Source organism: Papio anubis, chromosome 7 (assembly GCF_008728515.1).
Source record: "Papio anubis isolate 15944 chromosome 7, Panubis1.0, whole genome shotgun sequence".
NCBI lineage: Eukaryota > Metazoa > Chordata > Mammalia > Primates > Cercopithecidae > Papio > Papio anubis.
In genome coordinates, this window is record NC_044982.1 from 147,207,598 (window position 1) to 147,232,397 (window position 24,800).

At 40.9% G+C, this 24,800-nt stretch overlaps 1 protein-coding gene across 1 annotated transcript in view; it reads left to right on the forward strand.

The window, feature by feature from the left end:
- Window positions 1–24,260, forward strand: part of GPR176 (G protein-coupled receptor 176) — a 118,995-nt gene extending 94,735 nt beyond the window's left edge. Inside the window, exons 2-3 of the mRNA XM_003900755.5 lie at window positions 16,042–16,294; window positions 21,019–24,260. Of these exons, the coding sequence (XP_003900804.2) occupies window positions 16,042–16,294; window positions 21,019–22,141 (1,376 nt within the window). The 3' untranslated portion in view covers window positions 22,142–24,260. The remainder of the gene's footprint in view (window positions 1–16,041; window positions 16,295–21,018) is intronic.
- Window positions 24,261–24,800: the final 540 nt, after the last annotated feature.

The window sequence follows — 24,800 nt, forward strand, 5'->3', positions numbered from 1 at the left end:
TAAACAGGCTAATAGCATTTTCGAAATTGCATTTTTTGAACCAGCAGGAAAATTATGTGGTAAATAACTCAATGTTATTCAAATCAACTAATATTAGAGTGAAAATGCAGGAATTGGAAACTGATTATTCATGGAATGCTAAAATGTTAGGCGAATTATCCTCTGCGTATCTGTGTCACTGTGGCCATCACCATCATGAATCTTGGATGCTTAGAAAATGTTACAAAGCAAAGAAACCTTTGTCCAGTTCTCAGCAACGTGACTAATGAAGATTCAGGCACAGAAAGTCTCCGTTGCTTAAAGTCACTGGGAAATACACATACAAAATAGCTCTTAGCATGGGGAGAGAAATGGAACTGAAATAAGTCTCCCTATTGTTTTGCTCTCTATTTCTGCCCTCTTCTCTTCCACTCTCTCCATGTTTACTTGAGGGAGGGCTGAAGAAGAAAAGAGAGAAAAGCAAGTATTAGGATTTGCTTTCCAAAAGGTGTTGTTTCTGCCCACCCACATGCACTTCATTACAGACAAGTACTTCCAAAATCATGTTACATCTGCAAGGCCCTTACATATGCTTTGCCAGTTTAGTTCTTACCTCAAAAACAATCATAGATAATTCTGCTAGAATTATATATATTATTATAGATATTATTCTGGGTCTAGAATCATAGATATTCTGGGTCTAGACCAGAGTGTCTTAGTTATCAAGCTCCTTCCATGTTACCAATGTGCCAATCTGTTATTTTGTTTACTTTGCCCCTCTCCCTCCTTCCTACAGAGCTCTTGGCTCCCAGCATTCTGTTTGAGCATTTATTCCATTCTTTTATTGAGCTGGCTGGCTCTCATGGCCTGTGTGCTATAACTCATCCTTTCAGGTCAGAGCAAGGTTAAGTGTTCTATTCTTGACCTTGCTGTGACCTTCAGATCCATCACTTCCTTCCAGAGCCTTCCATGTCTTGGCCAGCTATCTCCGGCCTCATCGTGGATCTGGCTACCCCCAGCTCTTGCCCCATCTGCTATTCTGGCTCTCACAGCTCCTCACTGCACAAACACTCCTCTCCTGCTGGCCTTCTCCTTCCTTGCAGGGAGAGGAGAGAGTGGTGAAGGACACACAGGAGGTCTGCTCTAGAGAAACTGAACCTCCTCAGTAGTGGGAGAGTGTCCCAAAATCTGTTAGAAGACTTGGAATGCCATTTCTAGTTCCTTCCCCTTAGGCCTCTCCTTTTTCTCCTGCCTTGCCTCCTAAATTCAGCTATAGAAAAATGAATGACATTTTCAGCTTTTAATTAATGTCATTGTCAGATTGTGTCAGATCGTAAGGAGTAAGAAGCTCTCATTTCCAAAATCTTATTTATCCAGTTCACATCAGCTATGCTAGGTCCCAGTGGACTGAAGCAGGATCAGGCTCACTTTCCTTTCTTAGTCCTCTAATTATCTTACCCTTGGGGTCTTTGGAAATATTGCCAACATAATTTTTCCTTTCGGACTGCATAATTATAGTTACTGGAACAGAGGAAGTAGAATAGAGTGCATGAGTATTCCCTGAACGTTCACTAGACTAATTACAGTGTAGCGTGATGTATCATTGTTGAATACATCTCTCTAAGCAGCTCTGACACTGTGTGTTGGCAATGGGAAGATAGTAAACATTCAGCTTGTTGGTTGAAGGTAGTTATCGTCAGTAGGTATACTTATAAAAGTGAGTACACAGGAAAAAAATGATGATTCCATTGTTATATTAAACTTCAAGTTTTAATGTATTCATCTATTTAGGTCTTTATGAAGCAACCCCTAGATATAAAACCATGTCTGTTGCTAATGAGGGTTGACAGAGTTTTCAGATAAGGTTCTTTTCAGGCTTCATAATCTTACAATATGCAAGGGGAGAAATAACCCAGGAAGCCTAAGTGCAAGATGAACGGTGCAGAAGATACAGACCCTGCTTTCCCAGGCTTTAAAGATTGCATGAGTAATTTGATATGGGCAAGAACCTCTTAGTAAGATGGCCTGTGTGGTAGATATTTAAGGTAATGAACTGTTTCACGTCCACTCCATCAAGTGTGGCGTGTTCGGATGGCTATCCAAAGGGATGCTTAACAATGGGTAGAAGTAGGTAAAACTTTTCCTTCTTTTCCCTGGAAGTTTTCTCCATATACCTATGGAAAGGGAAGTAGGGAAGTGGAACCTGTTGCTATTAAAGGGTTTCAACACTGCCACAGCTAAGGTGGGGTCCATCATTTCAAGACTCTTGCTTTTCAGAGAATAATGTACTTCTCAAGGAGGTTAATAGACCTAATGTGAGCGACCAGAGAGAAGGTATCTTGTGAAGCCATGAAAGTTTTCCAGTTGATTTATATGGAAAATATTCAAGTCACTGAAAATATAAGGAGAAGAGTTAACAATTCAGATTCTGACTGTATTTTTCTTCTTACTTTATGTCTCTGTATCTGTCTTGCTGTGTGTTGAAAGACATGAATGACTAATTTCAGGGGCTTTGTGAATTCCATGAGAGAGCCCCAAGGATGGGGCAGACTTGACTGTGGTTGCTGAAATAGTAAACTGTTTTGATCATGCTATACAGTTTGCCTTACCCTTTGGGATACCATTCTTGCTAAAAGATATGTGCATTTATTATAGACTCACCTAAAATCCATTGTGTGGCCTCACAGGAGCTGACTGGATGAGGCTGTTGTAGGAGTCTCTTTATATATATATTTTGTAATATAGAGTTACAAAAGTGAATCTTGCTAATATTTTATCTGCATTCTTCTTTGAGAACAAGTATTCTGAGAAGAAACCATCCATGGTTAGAGTGGGAATATATATTTCTTAAGATGCTTTTCATTCAAAGTAATTGTTTAATATTCACCATGACTTTTAATGAACTTACTACATAGCTTCTTCCTGTGAATTCAACTCCTGCTTAGTTTGAACTTTCTGCATTATTTCAGAAAAAATCCTCTGGAATCAAATGAATTGTAGCCAAAATAACATGATTTTCTCATGCCAATAGCAATCAGCTTAAACTGAGTTGGGCAGGTATTAGTTTAATCATAAGTTATAGCAAACTGACACTTCTTTAGTGAGGAAGAGGCTCAAACCTTTATAGACTGGGAGGTAGAGCAAATTGTACTGAACACCGCCAGGCATAGCCCTATGGCTGCAAGCTGATTTTCCCCTACATTCTTTGGCCATAATTCTTCTACCAGTAGCAAAAATCCCGAAATCAAAAAATTTCTTATCACCCAGTCAGCACTGACTCTCTGGTCACTTGGAAAATGTATCTAAGTAGTTTCAAGAACAACATTGTTAAAAATCAAAATAAGATAGAATCCTTTTTAGAGCTATTTAGAACTTTTTATAACTATTTGCTTTGGAAGTGTGAACTGTGAAACTCAGTTGTTTAATGTTGGTTCCCCACCCTCCATCATACTTCCTGGTCCACAGAGCTTCACAGTCCCTTGTTTTGAACTCTCCAGGTATCATTTGACTTCTCTGCACTGAGGAGTTCTGTATTCCTATCTTGTCTTTCCCTCGCTGTCTCTCTTACTCTTTCTCATTCTCTTTGGAGGTTTTGCTTGGGTAGCAGCTTTAGGGACTCAGAGAAAAACATGAATTTGACCTTTAAATTTCCAGGATTATCCCATTCCATCACAATGCTGCAACGTTAGTTAGTAGGTGTGCGGGTAACCAGGGGTTATATCTTAAAGGGTGTTGTATGATGTTGAGAAGTCTAAACTTGTTTTTTTTTTTTTAATGGCAGTTTTTTTTTTTTAATGGAACCATTGAATGCCTTTAGTGAAATCAATCAAGTTACTTTTGTACCTCTACTATTCTTTAATATGGATTTAATTTGTTAATCTCACAAATAATGAATATTCTCTGGCAATATTTATTTATTTACAAATAATGAACACATAACCAACTGTTTTCAAAAGTAAGTGTCATCATGAAACTACATTTGAATTATACTTAAAAAAATAGAGCAATGCCCTCAGATATTCAGGAATGCTTTCACTGATTTCTAGTTATGGTGGCAAAAAACGGAGTAGTTTTTTTCCGTCTTGGTTAAAAATTTTAGTTGCTCATCCTGTGAGCCTAAATGCACAAGGGTACTTGCTGGCTACCTATTGGGGACATGTCTTGGACTGATTAATATTTTTCAAAGCTTTTTTTTTTTTGAGGCAGGATCCTGCTCTCTTATCAAGGCTGAAGTCCAGTGGTGGGATCATAGCTCACTGTAGCCTCCAACCCCTGGGCTCAGGTGATCCTACTGCCTCTGCCTCCTAAGAGGCTGGGACTACAGGTGCATGCCACCACACCAGGCTAAGCTCTCTTATTTTTTATTTTTATTTTTTGTAGAGATGAGGTCTTGCTATGTTGACCACGTGGGTCTTGAACTCCTGGCCTCAAGCAATCCTCCTGCCTTGGCTTCCCAAAGTGCTGGGATTACAGGTGTGAGCCACCACACCTGGCTAGTTGTTGTTTTTTATTAAACAAGTAACCAAGTATAGTTAGAATCATTGTTTTATTATTTGTAATATATCCTTGGTCAGATAACCTTTTAGAAAACTCTTTTCATAATGATGAAATAATCTCATGGCTGTTTCAAGCTGTCTAGCTAAAGTGAGTTTAAAACACTGTCAGCCAGTTATCATTACTTTGAGATTTTTACTTTTTCTTAATGAAACAATGCCAAGGTCATTGATATCTTTTTTGATTTTTGTAACCTTGTGTGGTTTTTAATTCATATTGGCATTCTATTAAGGCGTATCGTGTTTGTGTGCTGCTGCAAGAATTCTGTGAGGCATTTTATTTTGTTGTTGCTTTTTAAAAATATTTTTCATTGACAAAAATGGTATATATCTGTGTTATACAACATGTATTTTGAAATATGTATACAATGTGGAGTAGCTAAATCAAGGTAATTGACATGTGCATTATCTCACATTTTTATTTGTGCTGAGAACACTTAAAATCTACATTTTAAAGCAGTTTTAAGTGTATAATATATTGCTTACTGTAGTCACCATGTTGTACAGTAGACCTCTTGAACTTATTTCTCCTAACAGAAAGTTTGTGTCCTTTGACCAGTATCTCCCCAATGCTTCGTCCTACTGGCAGTGCATTCTACACTCTGCTTCTATAATTCCGGCTGTTTTAGAATTCACATGTAAATGTGATCATGTGGTCTTTGTCTTTCTGTTCCTAGCTTATTTCACATAATATAATCTCCTCCAGGTTCATCTGTGTTATTGCAAATGACAGGGTTTCCTCCTTTTCTTAAGGCTGCAGTATTCTGTTGTGTATATATACCATTCGTCCATTTATCCATTCATCCTTTGACAGACAGTTAGGTTGATTCCATATCTTGGTGATCGGCAACGATGCTGCAATGGGCATGGGAGTGCAGATATCTCTTTAAGATACTGATTTCATTTCCTTTGGATATATACCCAGTAGTGGGATTGCTGAATCATATGATAGTTCTCTTGTTACTTTTTTGAGGAACCTCCCTGGTGTTTATTATAATGGCTGTATTAATTTACATCATCTGTGGGGTATATTGAATGTTTTATAGTAGACTTCATAGATACTAGAAGCAGGACCTATCTGGAGAAGGGATATCCTTAATCTGAGATGTTTCATGTTTGCTTTGAGTCAAGGTTGGACATTCTTGGAAAAGCAGGCCTCACAGTGGTTCCTGCCCTCTCTGCTAGAGAGAAAGAAAGGCTTTTGTGAAGCCACTGAATCCAGATGACAGCAAGGAGGAGAGAGGCAAGTTATGTCTACAGGTCTGAAGAAGAGCACTGAGTTTGCCATAGTCGCCCAAACTCCATGGTCCCGGGGCACCCGTTCTGACCACATGAGACAATCTGATATGATTCTGCCCGAGGAGCACCACTCAAGGGGCCTTCACAGGGCAAACCTGGGTGATTCTCCCTTGGGAGACCTCAGTGTCCCATTTGGAAGCTGGGGCCAGTCAGTCCTACCATGTCACATTCCTAGCTGCTTCCCAAGGCCCTTGATCTCCCTTCTGAGCTGTCCCCTTCTGTCTCCTCTACACACAACTCCATGTTCCTTTTCCTCTGGCCAAACCTCTCTCTTTTTCTCTCTTTCAGACCTTTTCTTGGTTCCCTCTGAAACCTTCATGTAAATAATAGTAACAGTAGTGTATAACATTTAAACAGCACATACTATTCACAAGAAGCAGTTCTAAGCACTGTACATATATTACGGTATTGACTAATTTAGCCCTCACAATGCCTCTTGCACATAGACTTTGTTATTACGTTCACATTATAGATGATGACACTGAAGCAAGAGAAGTTAATTTACCCATAATCACATAGCTGGTAAGTGACAGAGCTTGGTACTGAGTCTGGGAGTTGGGTTTCAGGATCTGTGTCCTTAGTTATTAAAATATCCTGCATCTCCCTAGGATAAAAATTTTGCTACAAACTTAACCTTTCTCAGAATGATCTGTCAACCATCTTGTCTTTTATTTGCTCACAAAAGTGCAACAAAGTACTAATGTATGCTTGGCCAGCCACTTAGAACACTTCTATAGCCAGGCAGTATAACCTCCCACAGAAAAACAACCCCCACAAACTGTGAGCTCATAATTGAATGTTAGGAACCATCTGAGAAAAACCAGAAAGGACAGCAAGCCGACCCAACAGATGGCAAAATTAATCCTTCTAGAACTAGATACAACGGATAATCTGAAAGAAAACATAAGCATTTAAAAATGATTACAGATTAACGAAGGAATGGAAGCCATAGTAAATTGAATACTGGGAATAAAGAATAGGCCAATTGAAGTAGATGCAAACACAAATTTTAAATAAAAGAGGGGATGAGGCCGGGCGCGGTGGCTCAAGCCTGTAATCCCAGCACTTTGGGAGGCCGAGACGGGTGGATCACAATGTCAGGAGATCGAGACCATCCTGGCTAACCCGGTGAAACCCCGTCTCTACTAAAAAATACAAAAAACTAGCCTGGCGAGGTGGCGGGCGCCTGTAGTCCCAGCTACTGGGAGGCTGAGGCAGGAGAATGGCGTAAACCCGGGAGGCGGAGCTTGCAGTGAGCTGAGATCCGGCCACAGCACTCCAGCCTGGGCGATAGAGCCAGACTCCGTGTCAAAAAAAAAAAAAAAAAAAAAAAGGGGGGGATGATATGATTACTTCCAGATGAATTGAGAATGGATTAAAAATGGAAGGTAAACTTGAGAAGTATCATCGAGTTTTCAGAAGAGGATGAATTGGTGGAAAATAAGAATGAGTGGTTAAGATATAATCAATAGAATGAAGTCTAACGTAAGTCTAATAAGAAATCCAGAAAAAGAGAATAAAGAGAAAGAGGTAGGATAAAATTCAAAGAGGCAATGGATGAAAATTTTCTAGAACTAGAAAGACATAAATCCTAGGATAGAGGAAACATGCACAGTTGCAAACATTTTAGTGAGGCTGCAGAACTTTTAGTGAGCATTTGGGGAAACCAACTTTCTCACATACCATTTGTGGAGAGTCCTTTGGTAATATATATTAACAGTGTGCAAACTGTTTAACCCAGAAATTCTGCTTCTAGTAATTTATCCCTAGTAAGTATTCAGTTCAATTCCCAAAGATTATACATATAAGGATGTTGATCTCAGCGTTGTATAATAATGAAATATTGGAAACAGTTTAAAAAAACCATCAATATACAATAGACAACATGAATTAGGGCATGACCATGAAAGCACTGTTGCCTTTATGTAGCCATTAAATGATGATAAAAGACATCAAACCATAATCCTAACCAACGTGTGCGTGCACGCGCACACACACACACCCCTAGACACATCATATTTAACTACCTAGACACATGATATTTAAACTGCTGTAAACCAAAGAGAAAATCTTGGAGGAAGGTAGAGAAAAAAAAAGACACATTATACACAGAGAAGCAAAGGTAAGAGTCAGGAAACTTATTATCAGGAACTGCAATCCAGAAGACAATGGAGTGACATCTTTCAACTGCTGGGGGAAGAAACCCTCTCAACTTAGAATATTATCCTCAGCAAAAATACTCTTTCAAAAATGAAGAAAAAAGAAAGACATTTTTCAGACAACCAAAAGAGAGGAAATTCATTACTAGCAGACCTGTACTACAAGAAATGCTCAGGGACATTCCTTAGGTGGAAGGAATATGAAACCAGACAGAAACTTCTATCTACACAAAGAAATCAAGATCTCCAGAAATGATTGAAATGGAAGTAACTATAAAAGACTTTTTCTTATTTTTAATTACTCTAAACGTTAAATGACTGCTGACAGAAGAAATTGTAGCAATGTATATTGAATTACAGTTTATATAAAAATAAAATATATGACAATAAAAATGTAAGTATTCTAAATATACCAATTAAAAGACAGAGATTGTCAGATCAGTTCAAGAAGCTGAGAAGAGGCCCAGGCACGGTGGCTCATGCCTGTAATTCCAGCATTTTGGGAGCTGAGGCAGGCCGATCACTTAAGCCCAGGAGTTCAAGACAAGCCTGGGCAACATAGTAAGACCCTGTCTCTACAAAAATTAGCCAGGCATGGTGGTGTGCACCTGCAGTCCCAGCCACTTGGGAGGCTGAGGCAGGAGGATCACTTGAGCCTGTGGGTAGCAGAGGTTGCAGTCAGCTGTGATCATGCCACTGCAGTCCAGACTAGGCAACAGAGCAAGACCCCGTCTCAAAAAAAAAAAAAAAAAAAAAAAGCTTAGAAGAGAGGAGTTAGGAATATACTTGTATTAGTCAGGGTTCTCTAGTGGGACAGAACTAATAGGATAGATATATATATGAAGGTGAGTTTATTAGAAGAATTGACTCACGCAGTCACAAAGTGAAGTCCCACAATAGGCTGTCTGTTAAGCTGAGGAGCCAGGAAGCCAGTTCAAGTCCCAAAACCTCAAAAGTAGGGAAGCCAGTAGTGCAACCTTCAGTCTGTAGCCAAAGGTCCAAGAGCCCCTGGCAAATCACTGGTGTAAGTCCAAGAGTCCAAAAGCTGAAGAACGTGGATTCTGATATTTGAGGGCAGGAAGCATCCAGCACAGGAGAAAGATGGAGGCCAGAAGACTTAGCCAGTCTGGTTGTTCCACGTTTTTCTGCTTGCTTTTATTCTTACCATGCTGGCAGCTGATTAGATTGTGCCCACCCAGATTGAGGGTGGGTCTACCTTTCCCAGTCCACTGACTCAAATGTGAATCTCTGTTGGCAGCACCCCCACAGACACACCAAAACCAGCACTTTGCATCCTTCAACCCAGTCAAGTTCACATTCAGTATTAACCATTACAATGCTGTTATAAGATTCTTATATTACATGTAAAGCAGTATAACAGTATTTGAATGTAGACGATAATTCATGATGTATGTTGTAAATATAGGGCAACCACTAAAACAATTTAAAAGAAGTATAAATAATAAGCGAACAGTGGAGATAAAATGGAATCATAAAAAAAATTTAGTCACACTGTGAGCATCCTAAATCTGAAAATACAAAACTGAAATGCTCCAAAATCTGAATTTTTTTTTTTTTTTGTGAAATGGAGTCTCACTCTATCACCAGGCTGGAGTGCAGTGGCGCAATCTTGGCTCACTGCAACCTCTGCTTCCCAGGTTCAAGTGATTCTCCTGCCTCAGCCTCACGAGTAGCTGGGACTACAGGCACATGCCACCACGCCTAGCTAATTTTTATATTTTTAGTAGAGACGGGGTTTCATCATGTTGGACAGGATGGTCTCAATCTCTTGACCTCGTGATCCGCCTACCTTGGTCTCCCAAAGTGCTGGGATTACAGGCGTGAGCCACTACGCCCAGCCCAAAATCCGAAACTTTTTGAGCACCAACATGATGCTCAAATGAAATGCTCATTGAAGCATTTTGGATTTTGGATTTTTGGATTTGAGATACTCAACTGGAAAATATAATGCAAATATTCCAAAATCTGAAAAAGTTTGAAATTTGAAACGCTTCTGATTCCATGCATTTTGGATAAGGGGTACTCAACCTGTAATCCTAAGTCAGAAAGATAAAAAGGAAAAAAGAACAGATGTGATACAAAAAGCTTATCCATTATGATCAAGTGGGCTTCATCCCTGGGATGCAAGGCTGGTTCAACATACGCAAATCAATAAATGTAATCCAGCATGTAAACAGAACTGAAGACAAAAACCACATGATTATCTCAATAGATGCAGAAAAAGGCCTTCAACAAAATTCAACAGCTTTCATGCTAAAAACTGTCAATAAATTACATATTGATGGGACATACCTCAAAATAATAGGAGCTATTTATGACAAACTCACAGCCAATATCACACTGAATAGGCAAAAACTGGAAGCATTCCCTTTGAAATCTGGCACAAGACAGGGATGCCCTCTCTCACCACTCCTATGCAACATAGTGTTGGAAGTTCTGGCCAGGGCAATCAGGCAGAAGAAAGAAATAAAGGTATTCAGTTAGGAAAAGAGGAAGTCAAATTGTCCCTGTTTGCAGATGACATGATTGTATATTTGGAAAACCCCATCATCTCAGCCCAAAATCTCCTTAAGCTAATAAGCAACTTCAGCAAAGTCTCAGGATACAAAATCAATGTGCAAAATCACAAGCATTCCTATACACCAGGAACAGAGAGCCAAATCATGAGTGAACTCCCATTCACAATTGCTTCAGAGAGAATAAAATACCTAGGATCCCAACTTACAAGGGATGTAAAGGACCTCTTCAAGGAGAACTACAAACCACTGCTCAATGAAATAAAAGACGACACAAACAAATGGAAGAACATTTCATGCTCATGGATAGGAAGAATCAATATCGTGAAAATGGCCATACTGCCCAAGGTCATTTATAGATTCAAATTCATGCCCATCAAGCTACCAATGACTTTCTTCACAGAATTGGAAAAACTACTTTAAAGTTCATATGGAACCATAAAAGAGCCCACATTGCCAAGACAATCGTAAGCCAAAAGAACAAAGCTGGAGACATCACGCTACCTGACTTCAAACTATACAAGGCTACAGTAACCAAAACAGCATGGTGCTGGTACCAAAACCGAGATATAGACCAATGGAACAGAACAGAGGCCTCAGAAATAATACCACACATCTACAATCATCTGATCTTTGACAAACCTGACAAAAACAAGAAATGGGGAAAGGATTCCCTATTTAATAAATAGTGCTGGGAAAACTGGCTAGCCATATGTAGAGAGCTGAAACTAGATCCCTTCCTTACACCTTATACAAAAATTAATTCAAGATGGATTAAAGACTTAAATGTTAGACCTAAAACTATAAAAACCCTTGAAGAAATCCTAGGCAGTACCATTCAGGACATAGGCATGGGCAAGGACTTCGTGACTAAAGCACCAAAAGCAATGGCAACAAAAGCCAAAATTGACAAATGGGATCTAATTAAACTAAAGAGCTTCTGCACAGCAAAAGAAACTACCATCAGAGTGAGCAGGCAACCTACAGAATGGGAGAAAATTTTTGCAATCTACCCATCTGACAAAGGGCTAATATCCAGAATCTATAAAGAACTCAAATAAATTTACAAGATAAAAACAAACAACCCCATCAAAAAGTGGGCAAAGGATATGAACAGACACTTTTCAAAAGAAGACATTTATGCAGCCAACAGACACATGAAAAAATGCTCATCATCACTCACTGTCAGAGAAATGCAAATCAAAACCACAATGAGATACCATCTCACACCAGTTAGAATGGCAATCATTAAAAAGCCAGGAAACAGCAGGTGCTGGAGAGGATGTGGAGAAATAGGAACACTTTTACACTGTTGGTGGGACTGTAAACTAGTTCAACCATTGTGGAAGACAGTGTGGCGATTCCTCAAGGATCTAGAACTAGAAATACTATTTGACTCAGCCATCCCATTACTGGGTATATACCCAAAGGATTATAAATCATGCTGCTATAAAGACACATGCACATGTATGTTTATTGCGGCCCTATTCACAATAGCAAAGACCTGGAACCAACCCAAATGTCCATCAATGATAGACTGGAATAAGAAAATGTGGCACATGTACACCATGGAATACTATGCAGCCATAAAAAAGGATGAGTTCATGTCCTTTGTAGGGACATAGATGAAGCTGGAAACTATCATTCTGAGCAAACTATCGCAAGGACAGAAAACCAAACACCACATGTCCTCATAGGTGGGAACTGAACAATGAGATCACTTGGACACAGGGTGGGGAACATCACACACCAGGGCCTGTCATGGGGTGGGGGGAGGAGGGGAGGGACAGCATTAGGAGATATACCTAATGTAAATGACTAGTTAATGGGTGCAGCACACCAACATGGCACATGTATACATATGTAACAAACCTGCAGGTTGTGCACATGTACCTTAGAACTTAAAGTGTAATAAAAAATAATAATAATAAAAAGCAAGAGCCAACTGTATGTTCTATATAAGAAAGCTAATTTATATATAAATGCAAAGTTAGGTTAAAAGTCATTCCTGTTGTTACCTGGCATATTAATTAAAAGCCTTTCCTAATATGCCCTTCACACAGTTCTTTTAACCCAAGAGACTCTTCTTGGTTTCATTTTGGACTGCAAACTGAAGCAAAGAAGGCATTAAAAAAATCCAGTAACACAAAGTAGTTGTCGGCTGGTTGTTTCTTCTATTATGGGGTTACTGTTACTCGTTTAAACTTCCCTCTTGCATCACAAGGTGTATACTGAGTGTAAAAGTTCCTTTGTAGGCTTTCTGACCCTTGTGGATCCACTTTGGCCTCCCTCTTGGCACAGTCTGTCATAGACTTTTCCTTGTAATTTAATATCACCTCCAGTTTGCATTAGCTTTTTTCAAGTTCTAGTTTTTAGAATATTCTGGGTGGTGTGTTATCTTTCTGTAAAAGCATGGCCATGGATCTTTTACTGCTTTAAGTCTGGGGAAGCTGGTAGTTTTCAAAGGGGTAATATGTCTTTTTTGCCAGGAGGATTCTCAGATGCACACGGTTTCCCAATGCTCTTTTGGAGTATCTTTTTCATTTTAGTTGCTAGTCTCTTTAAAAGGCCAGAATTGTTGCTCTCAAAGATGCAAAGCCAATAAACCAGTTGAAAAGGACAGCCAAAGCTAAAATTTTGCAGAGGCAAAATTTAGTTGGAAAAAGATTCTTCATTATCAATCAAGCACGGTTTGTCAGAGTTGTGGTGAATTCACATGTTTTGGCTTCCAAATCCACTCTCTTTGACTATTATGTATATTACAGAAAGAGAAATCTTAATTTGCATTTTTTAACTTTTATTTTAAGTTCAGGGCTACATGTGCAGGATGTGCAGGTTTGTTACATAGGTACACATGTGTCATGGGGGTTTGTTGTACAGATTATTTCATCACTCAAGTCTTAAGCCTAGTATCCATTAGTTATTTTTCTTGAGGAATGACAGAGTTACAGCAGTCCCAGGGAGGGCAGACTTGTACCAATGTCACCACTCTCTACCTCTTATTTCCTTTTTGGTTGTGTGGGCTGTGAGTATATCCTAATTGTGTTGCTGTGTCCATAGCTACGTCATTGGGTATTGTCATGGAATTCGACATTAGAAAGTATAATGGGAATACATAAGCAATTGGAATGGTTCCAGAACTTAGATCATTTCTAGGGGAGATTAGGTGACTTACAATGTGACCTCTAAAATAAAAAGTATATGGAGGTTGAAACTTTTGTTACTTAAATATATACTGAATTATCCTTACTTGGTATGCCTTGTAAAACAAAGGAGAATCTGAAGTGCTAATGAGGTTAAATAATCATATAGTTATTTTGCTGTGTTGCTGTGTGGGCATGCACGTGCACACACAAGCACACACACACACACATTTATTTTTAAATGCATAGCCAATTGGGTATTGGGTATGGGTGCTTCTCTCCTGACATATTGGTCCAATTCAGGTTCTTCGAACCAAATGAGTCAGTTTTAAATGAGGAGAGAGAACGAGAGGAGAGGTTTAGAGAATGGAAAGAACACAGGATTCTTTAGCCTCAGGTTGTTAATAGCAGAAGAGATTAGGCTCTGGATGCTGCCTAGAGGCATATAAATAGATGGAAATAAAATGTGATTATAGCAGTCTCTGGTTTTAAAGAAATAACAGCATGAAAACAACTTTCCTCATTCATGAGCATGTAAATGCTAATATAACCCCTCGGCAGGCAGGCCTGCACACCTGAGGCCTGGTTCCCTGTGAGAGTCTGGGCATGAGGCTGTGGACTCTGTCTAAAAGTGGTTTAAAAGCAACTGTAGTCTGGGGGCCAGCTGGACCAACGTGCTCGTTACAGTTGCAGGTTCCCAGTGCCATATTTATGCACTTATATCTGGTACAGTCATTCCGATGTATGGCGAGATTTGGGAACTGCTTGCTGACTTAGAGTATCTTTACATGACATACATACTACAAAAGACGTTCTCTTACCACAGGGACTTTTGATTACTGTGTGTCTGCTTATTTTACAAATTCATTTCTTCAGCAAATATTTATCGAATGCCTACTCTGTGCCAGATACTGAGCTAGGCATGGAGTTATAACAGTGAACAAGATTGATACAGTTTTTCTTTATGAAATGGAGAGATAGCAAGTCAACAAATGAATAATTGTGATGAGAACTATGAAAGATGCAATGGGATATGATAATGGAGCATAATGGAGGCAGGAGCAGTTAGTGTTTAAAATAAAATGATGGTTAGAGAAGGCTTTTCTGACAAGGCAGCATTTAAACCAAGACTGGGATTTAAAGTAATCAGCCATATGAACAACATCCCAAGCAGTATTAAAAAAACATGTACAAAGGCACTGAGGCAGGATTAGCCCTGAGGTGTTTCAGGAATGGATCAAAAGCTGGAGTGGCAGGAGCCCAGCAAGCCAGGGGAAGGAAGGTATGAGATTAGGCAGTAGGCATCAGAGTAGGCATCAGAGTCCCTTGAGGAACATGGTGGGGATTGAGAGGGGTATCAGAAGTTTATCTGGAAAAAGGAGTCTACAGCTGAGAGGAAACGCCTACTTTAGGACCTGAATTTGGAAGTCATTAGCATTTTGATGGAAAATTACCAGAATGGGTAGTCTAACGTAGGGAGAGGCTACTGAGAGAGGATAGAGGGGGCGGAGCTGTACCATGCTCTTCTGCAAAACCTGGTAAGAGTAGACTTGCAGCAGCCAAGGATAGGCGGAAGTGGGAGGGTGGAAGGAAAGCCAGGAGGTTGTAGGCCTGTGGAAGCCGCAGAGGACAATGCTCAAAGAGAGATGGTTGGTTGCATCGCCGCTGCTGAAGTCTAGAATGGTGCTGTCCAGTATGGTGGTCACGAGCTGCCTGTGGCTATTGAAAGGTGACTAGTGCAAACTGAGATGTGCTGTCAGTGTAAAATAAAATGCACACTGGATTTTGAAGACTTAGTATAAAAACAAGAATGCAAAATATTAATTTTAAAGTAATCATTATCATTATATGTTGAAATATTTAGGATCTTTTGGGTTGAATAAAAAATATTAAAATTTCACCTGCTTCTGTTTACTATTTTAAAACGTGGCTACCAGAAATTTAAGATGACATGTGTGGCTTGCACTGTATTTCTATTGCAGAGTTTGGCAACGTGGAGGTCATTGGAAAACGTGATAAGAGCAGACTGCCTGGGATTAAGTAATAACTAACAAATTGTTTATATGCTGATGAGACTAAGCTATTGTTATAATACTGTTTTGCCCAAAAGTAAATAGAGAATCTCACCACTAAAATTTTTTCTAGACTTATTGATATGTAAGTGATTTAATAATATCACCTAATTGACATAATATATCATATAATATGTTAAATTTTAATTGTAATAGGATTTAAATTAAATCTTTTGAAATCAACTCTCAAATGTGTTTTTTTTTTTTTTTTTTTTACATTTTTTAACCTGTATTTTTTTCCTTTTTATGGTTTTTAAATTTTTATTTAAATTATTTTATTTTCTTTCATATCTGGCCAGGAAACTTCATGGTGTTATGGTCAACTTGCCGCACAACCGTGTTCAAATCTGTCACCAACAGGTTCATTAAAAACCTGGCCTGCTCGGGGATTTGTGCCAGCCTGGTCTGTGTGCCCTTCGACATCGTCCTCAGCACCAGTCCTCACTGTTGCTGGTGGATCTACACCATGCTCTTCTGCAAGGTCGTCAAATTTTTGCACAAAGTCTTCTGTTCTGTGACCATCCTCAGCTTCCCTGCTATTGCTTTGGACAGGTAAGATCAGGTAGCCAGGAGCTAACTTTCTTTTGAGTTGTATTAAAAAATTAGCAACATGAGGCAAATGAGTAGTCAGTGTTCTGTGTACTGCTTTTTAGTCTGCTTGTGATGAACAGAAAGAGAATAAATGTCCAAAACAGATGCCTCACAAAGGACAGGTTGACTTAGCAACAGCCAGGGAAAACAGAACCATTGAGAGAAGACCTGGGGGTGGGAGTTCCATGGCGAGGGTGCTGGGGCGGGGCTGCTAGATCACGGTGTCACTTCAGCTTGGTTGCAGTTGGTGGTATTTGTGTTGTAATTTGCAGTAGATTTTTCATCTGATCGGTAACTCTGCAATGAGGGCTTTTTGATGCAGTATGGAACATCTCTGAAAGAACAAGGGAATGATTCAGAGGTTATTTAACAAATGATTAGATGGTCCAGTTGGATCTGGCCAGGTAACACCAGAATTCCTCTGGAGGATTGATTTCCAAGGCTTCATATTGCAGTGGTGATTGCTTTCTCTTCACATCCTCTTTAAAAGGATGTTCATTTGGAAGTGAACCTTACCTCTCAGTTACTGCAATTCTACATAATTTGATCAATTTTATCAAAATTGTGTAAAGATCTCATAATCAGCAAATTCCTGCCTTTTTCTTTTCTAGCTAGTGCTTCATGAATACAGTTTAGATAATATATTCTAGAGAATTGAATTAAGTAAGCAAGCAAAAATTGAAAAGTATTTTACATCCATGAGTACTTTTGATTTCAAGATTAACAGAGAGGAAACATTGCTGAAGGGAAAGTGTTGGTTATTCTGATTTTATGCCCTATGTTAAAATTTAACTACATTTTAGATTAATGTGAAAATTTAGAACTCTTTGTCCATTCAAAACATAATACCTTAATGACCTGTGAGGGTATTGATTGTATAACTCACCTGTAGAGTCATTTCAGCCTCTCAGGCCAGGGACCCTGATTTCTTCAGCTGCCTGATGCTGTCTGCATGGAGGGACACAGAGTTACATGAAGCCCCCAGCATACTGGGAGAAGTCATTGCCGTTGTGGTTAAGAGAATGGATGTTGAAATAGAAGCCTGACTTTGAGTCCTGCCTACATAGGTTTCTAGCTGAGTGGCTTTGGGTAAAGTTGCTTAAACTTTCTGAGCCTCAGATTCCAGAGCAGTAGAAAGAGTTAAGCGAATTATTTATGGCCTGTGTTAGGATGGGCTGCACCAATATTTGCCTCTCTTTCTCAGGCTTCCCTTCTGATGGCACATTCTTCCTTAGATATATTTCTGCAATCATGTTACCATCAAATCTTGCCAGGAGCAGCTGCAGCTCTTTAAAAGGGACTGGAATCTCACCATCCATGGAGCCAAACAAGGCAGGTGACAAGTCAAGCCATAACAGGCCAGGTTGCAGTTGTGGCCTGTGAAGAGTGTGTCCACATTTCCGTTCATGGGGATCAGCCGCTCAGCAATTGCAGCTAATAATTGCTTTGTAGGAATCTAGATTCAGTGGGCAGGACTTTTCTATTCTTTCAGAAGAGGAATAAAAAAATCTAGAATTCCATAATTTAAAATGTTGGCAATTTATATTTTTTCAAAAAGTATTATGTAGGTCATCCAAATGCCTTTAGCAAGATGAATGTATGCCCTGAGATGCCAATTTGCCACACCTGCTTTATGGTGACGTTGCATGTCTCTTCCATTGCTTTTTGAATATCTGGAAAGTGCCATTGCACAGGACTTGAATATAAGAGTGAAGTCAGCTCAAGGAGCGCTTCTGTTGGGTACGCTAATGCCTTTTATGTCGAACCATTTTGTGTTCAGTGTCCTGCTGAATTCCCCCGGTAGTACCTGTTCTGGTAAAGTCGTAAGTCTTCAGTTTGATATTCTGGACTGAGATATAATTTACATATGATAAAATTCACCTATTTAAAGTATACAAGTCAATGAATTTTAATATATTTATAGAGTTGTACAGCCACCGTCACCATATAATTTTAACATATTTCCATTAACTCACGAAGAAACTTGTGCCCATTTACTTACAGTCACTCCTTGTGCGCAGACCATAGCAGCCATGAGTCTACTTTCTTTTTCTGTATGTTTACGTTATTGGACATTACATGTAAGTGGAATCGTACAATGTGTGTTCTTTTGTGTCTGGCTTCTTTCACTCAGCATGTTTTCAAAGTTCGTGTTATAGAATTTATCAGTACTTCATTCATTTTCATGGCCAAATAATATACTCATTCGATTTTAGGAGTATACCGAATCTGTTTCTCCATTTACTAGTTGGTGGATATTTAGGTTGTTTCTACTTTTTGGATATTGTGAGTAATGCTGCTGTGAATCCTGAAAGGTTTTCTTTTTTTAAATAAGACTCAACAAGAAGGAGAATACGTTATTCTGAACAGTTTGCTGTTATGCCTGGAAGCAGTGCAATAATCCCTGTGGGTTATTTCTGGGGCCTTGGTCTTAAACAAAGAAATACAAAAACAGTAAGAAATTCTCATTTTCTTTCCAGCAGAAAAGCTACTGTAATTTTACCATAATTTTAAAAAGTAAAACAAGTCCTTTTAGTAGGAAAACAGGGCTGGTAAATTCCTATTTTGTTATTCACAGATGCAAATTACTCGCAAGCATCTGCATGTACACCTGAAGAAGAGTAGACAGTCTTTTCTCTCACTTCCTTCATAACTATTTGTTTCATGGCACTAAGTCAGCAGGTTAATCGGGAGGTCATCTACACTTCTTGCATCATCGTTTAGAGGTGTACACAGTAAGAACATTATTTATAGTGAGCCCGTGTGCTTATGTTGCAATCTGCTTCCCAACACATAACAGGATTGGAAATTAATGGAAGCCTGGGTTTGTTACATGTCAGTGAGCAAATGGCAGTCAGAGCCAGTGAACTCCTAAGCATGTATTCATGTGTAGGGGTGGGGCCATCACGTATTTACTGAGTCATCCTTAGAAAACTACCTATATTCAGAGAAAAAATGTGAAAGCATGCATCACTTAGGTACTTCTTTCTCTTTTTCCCTCCTCCCAGAAAGAAATCTAGAACACATCTTACCATGCTCCCTCCTTCCCCGATTGTCCGTGGTCACTATTGTGTTTGCATCCCATCTCTCTCAGCCTGGAATGTTCCCCTTCTGCTGGTCCCCCTGCCAGACTCCACTGCAGTGTCTCCTTCTCTTGCTATTTTCCCAGGTGGCTTTAGGCGCTACCTGTACCTCCTTTGTGCCTGCGGCTAGTAGAGCTGTCATCTCCTTGTTCGTAATTGTTAGTGTGTGTATCTTTGTCCCCACTGGGTTCAGAGACATTCCTGTGTCTTTTCATTCTTATAACCCAGTGCCAGGCACAGGACCTGGTGCATAGGTGGTGCTCAGAAGTACCTGTTACAGGAGGCTGGGCACAGTGACTCACGTCTGTAATCCAACCACTTTGGGAGGCCGAGGCAGGTGGATCAACTGAGGTCAGGAGTTCGAGACCAGACTGGGCCGACATGGTGAAACTCCGTCTCTACTAAAAATATAAAAATTAGCCAGGCATGGTAGTGCATGTCTGTACTTCCAGCTGCTTGAGAGACTGAAGTAGGAGAATGGCTTGAACCCAGGAGGCGAAGGTTGCAATGAGCCTAGATTGCACTACTGCACTCCAGCCTGTGCGACAGAGTGAGACTCTATCTCAAAAAAAAAAAAAAAAGAAGTACGTGTTATTGGAAGGCTTGCCTGCTTACTTGCCCTATAAGTGAATGGGTGTCACTAAGGTTGTAAGGTCAACCCTAGCATTAACTGACTGCACAGATATGGCCAAACTAATGTGAAGAAACTGACCATATCTCTGAGGGCTAGTAGCAGCCCTTTTACTACAGATGTGGTTCTAGGGTCCAAAGAGTTACTCGGTTCCCTCAAATCTCTGGTGATACTGAAACAGCGTGCTTTTGGAATTCTGTTTAGGTGGTTACAGACGATCAAGTTAATGGTTGGAAGGAAAACCAATGTCTCATCTGATTTTAACAAAAATCTAATTGTGCAGGCATTTTAGACCTATTAATTGCCCTGAGGGTTACTGAGTGATTATCGTGGGAGCAATGACTGTTGAGCAGGCATAACTCTTGTCAGCTGAATTAATTTTTGTGAAAGGACCTTGTCAGAGTCCATTCTTCATCCTGGGTTCTTCTGCCCTGAACAGCTGTAATTGCTAATGATATCTGGACTGTGGCGTGGTCTGCTTTAGATATGTGTGCAGACAAACTGATTTCTGTTGGTAGCTTTGAAGATTGCCCTAAAGCTTCTTTAGCCCATGTAAAATTTTTTACCAATTACCCTTTACCCTCAAATTGAAAAGTAGATATCTTTATAGCAGATGGAGAAATCTTTTATATTGAGAGCACTCTTTGAGATTTCATCCTGGTAGCAACAATGATAAAGCTAGCTATGAATTGAAATTGTTTCCTTGTTTTCCTGTAACGCCTGGTGAGGACAGGGCTTTCCTCTGCTGCTTTGGAAAGGTTTCTGTTTTTTCGTCTAGTGACGCTGCTTATTGTACTTGCAAAGTCCTCAAAACTTAAGGTCTGGCTTCTGGGATTCCCTCAGTGTTTCTTTATCTTAGGCTGAATAAAAGAACTTGACCTTTCTTCCCTCTCACTTGCTTTTGGTGATATAGATTCCCCTAATTTTAAAAGTGTCTTCTGTGGAATTAATTTTGTTTGTGTATCTTGCAGGTACTACTCAGTCCTCTATCCACTGGAGAGGAAAATATCTGATGCCAAGTCACGTGAACTGGTGATGTACATCTGGGCCCATGCAGTGGTGGCCAGTGTCCCTGTGTTTGCAGTAACCAATGTGGCCGACATCTATGCCACGTCCACCTGCACGGAAGTCTGGAGCAACTCCTTGGGCCACCTCGTGTACGTTCTGGTGTATAACATCACCACGGTCATTGTGCCTGTGGCGGTGGTGTTCCTCTTCTTGATACTGATCCGACGGGCCCTGAGTGCCAGCCAGAAGAAGAAGGTCATCATAGCAGCGCTCCGGACCCCACAGAACACCATCTCTATTCCCTATGCCTCCCAGCGGGAGGCCGAGCTGCACGCCACCCTGCTCTCCATGGTGATGGTCTTCATCTTGTGTAGCGTGCCCTATGCCACTCTGGTCGTCTACCAGACCGTGCTCAATGTCCCCGACACTTCCGTCTTCTTGCTGCTCACTGCCATTTGGCTCCCCAAAGTCTCCCTGCTGGCAAACCCTGTTCTCTTTCTTACTGTGAACAAATCTGTCCGCAAGTGCTTGATAGGGACCCTGGTACAACTACACCACCGGTACAGTCGCCGTAATGTGGTCAGTACAGGGAGCGGCGTGGCTGAGGCCAGCCTGGAACCCAGCATACGCTCAGGCAGCCAGCTCCTGGAGATGTTCCACATTGGGCAGCAGCAGATCTTTAAGCCCACAGAGGATGAGGAAGAGAGTGAGGCCAAGTACATTGGCTCAGCTGACTTCCAGGCCAAGGAGATATTTAGCACCTGCCTGGAGGGAGAGCAGGGGCCACAGTTTGTGCCCTCTGCCCCACCCTTGGGCACAGTGGACTCTATATCCCAGGTGGCACCAGCAGCCCCTGTGGAACCTGAAACCTTCCCTGATAAGTATTCCCTGCAGTTTGGCTTTGGGCCTTTTGAGTTGCCTCCTCAGTGGCTCTCAGAGACCCGAAACAGCAAGAAGCGGCTGCTTCCCCCCTTGGGTAACACCCCAGAAGAGCTGATCCAGACAAAGGTGCCCAAAGTTGGCAGGGTGGAGCGGAAGATGAGCAGGAACAATAAAGTGAGCATTTTTCCAAAGGTGGATTCCTAGCAAGGATGGTCTTGGAAGCAATGGGGAGCTTCCATATCCCACCAGAGTGTGGGAATACTGTGGCCATATGATTGTATGATCTCCTTGCAACTCAGTATGAGTTGATTCCTGCAATATGGGCCAGATGCTTTTGAATGATAGGGAAATCTACATAAAATCCAGTGTCCTCTTTATTGAGGGAGTATACATATCCATCTCAGTGGTCCGTGTCCTTAGTGAAGTCCACATTATTCTCTGTGGGGACAAGAGCTGGGCAGTTTCGAACGGGTCTTGAGGCGGGTATTCCGTGTACACTTTCTGGGGATGCCTCGCTTCCCTGGGCTCCGCAGAGAACACACGGAGAGAAGACTTTCAGAGCTCCCAGGGAGCAGGGGCATTTATCTAAGGGAATTCCAAGATCATGATGGAGCAGGGTGGCCCCAGAGAAAATGCCTGTTTGATTAACTTAAACATGTCAAACATTTTCTATTGAGAAGATAGCGATTTGACATCTTACACCATTTCTCTGGAAGCCCAAGTCATATGACTCAACTGTTTCTCCTGATACCCTTCTTCCCTTTCATTGGGATGTAGGTGAGGGAATGACGATTCCACACCTATGGTAGACATGACAATAGATGTGGCCAGGAGTAAGGGAGATATTTCGTCCTTGATAATTCTGATTTTCCCTTGGCACCACCAACGCCTCAGAGAGATCCACCTGCCCCTCCAGTCAGGGTCAGTGGTGGTTGGAAAACACTGAAAAGTCTTCACTATGTGTTTCACCTTAAATTGTGTTTTCTCAACAAATGAGAGAGAAGCTTACAGGGGGAGATGCCTGAGAGATGCCTCTAGCGCTGTAGTTTTTTTCTCTTCGCTATGATCTCGCATGAAAGGTGCTATGTAACAACCAGTATGAGTCAAGTGTATTGAAAAAATCATCTTCTGCAAACTTTTGGAATTAAAAGGTATTTTTTAAATGGAGAGTTAGTGTAAGCTGGGTTCTTTGGAAACATCAAACTGAAAAGACCTGATTTGGAAAGGTGATTCTGCCCAAAAGGTTGGCAAGAATCTGAGAAAGATGGTTTCCTTCCGAGGAAGACTCCAGAACTCAGGTATGGCCAGTCTCCTTTTTAGTCTGTTTGTACAACTGTGGTTCTCTCTTAATTTTGGACACAGAGGAGGAACAGAACAGGGAGAAATAGTCATTGTCGAGTGCCACGGCAGCATCTGGCCCAGATAAGCTCTTCACTTCCTCCTTCCCTGTCTTTGTAGGAGCCAGAGTGGGTAGAAGAGGGAGGGCAGTGTCCTCAACTCATCAGCCTCACAAGCAATTTGGGACCCCTCTGGGGTGGATTTCACCGGGTTGAATTAGAACCGCCGATAACACTTCCCTGTTAGTGAGGACAAACCAAGTGCCAGCTCTGCCCTTTTCTCTAGGGTGTTTTGTTCTTGCTCTTGGTACTTAGGGGAGCTAGTCTGGTGCCTTGAGCAAGCTTGAAGGGAAGTGGGTGTCCTCATCAGCAAACTTCCGCATCTCCATTCGTCCCCTCTTTTGACCACACTGGCCCTGTCTCTTGGAGGGAGCCTAGACCCTGTAGGGAGTTTTGTTTTCCTTCCTTCTCTTGGGTGTGGTGTCTTGTGTTTCCTGAACGTTAACCCAAAGACCCTGCCCCTGGAGAGGAAGCACCTTCCTCTTTGTGTTGGTCTCCTCATAGCACTGTTTGCTCACAGCAGAAACGGGGCTGCCACACCCTCCCACGACTCCACTGCCTCCCGGGCCCTGTGTGCATGGCATCTATAGCTCCTTGCCCTGATAGTGAGCGCTGTGGCCCTTCAAGCTTATCTTTCAAAACTTTCACAATCATTACAACTTTTATCAAGGGGAATAATAATCTCTAGGAAAATTGTGTCCACTTTAGGAGAATCTGTCAAGTGTAGCCACTTTGGTGTTGTTCTGATAATATACTGTATATGTACAACTTAATAAATTTTGATGAGGCAGAATCTGGTTGGGTATGTTTCTTATGTATGTTGGAAGCAGATGGCTGACTTCTAACAGGTCATTGCCAGGTGTATTTCTATACTCTTTGAAGAATAACATTTTAATAAAAAAATGAAAAGCAGTTTCTGAAATCAAGAAAAGTTGTATGAGCTATATTTTCTCCCTTTTTATCTCCCTCAAGTGATATACTGCTGGAACCTGTCTCTTCCTACATGGTCTCAGATGAAAGATACTCATTTTTTTTTTTTCTCATGAATGCAGATGTGGCATTTCAGTAGCATTTTCTTGTGTTGTTGCAACTAAAAGAAAATAAATTCCCTAAGGAGGAAATGCAGCATTTGAAAAAATATCACCAAGATGGGTTCCAGATTTTGGCGATGGACACCCAGATCTCTAGGTGGAGCCACACAAGGGAAGCCTGGAGTGCAGCCATCATCACCCCTCCTGTGCCGGAGCGGGGTCAGGAGCACAACAGTTAGGGCCATGAGCTTTGAGGTCAGATGGTCTATGTTTAAATCCTGGCCCCACACTGACTAGCCTTGTGACCTTGGGAGGATGAAGTCCCCTCCAGGTACCTCAGTTCCCTTTCTGTAAAATGGGAGGATAATAATTGTGTCAGAAGCTTCTGTTGCCCCTACTCACATATTTCACCTATGACTTTAGCTGTGTCCACAG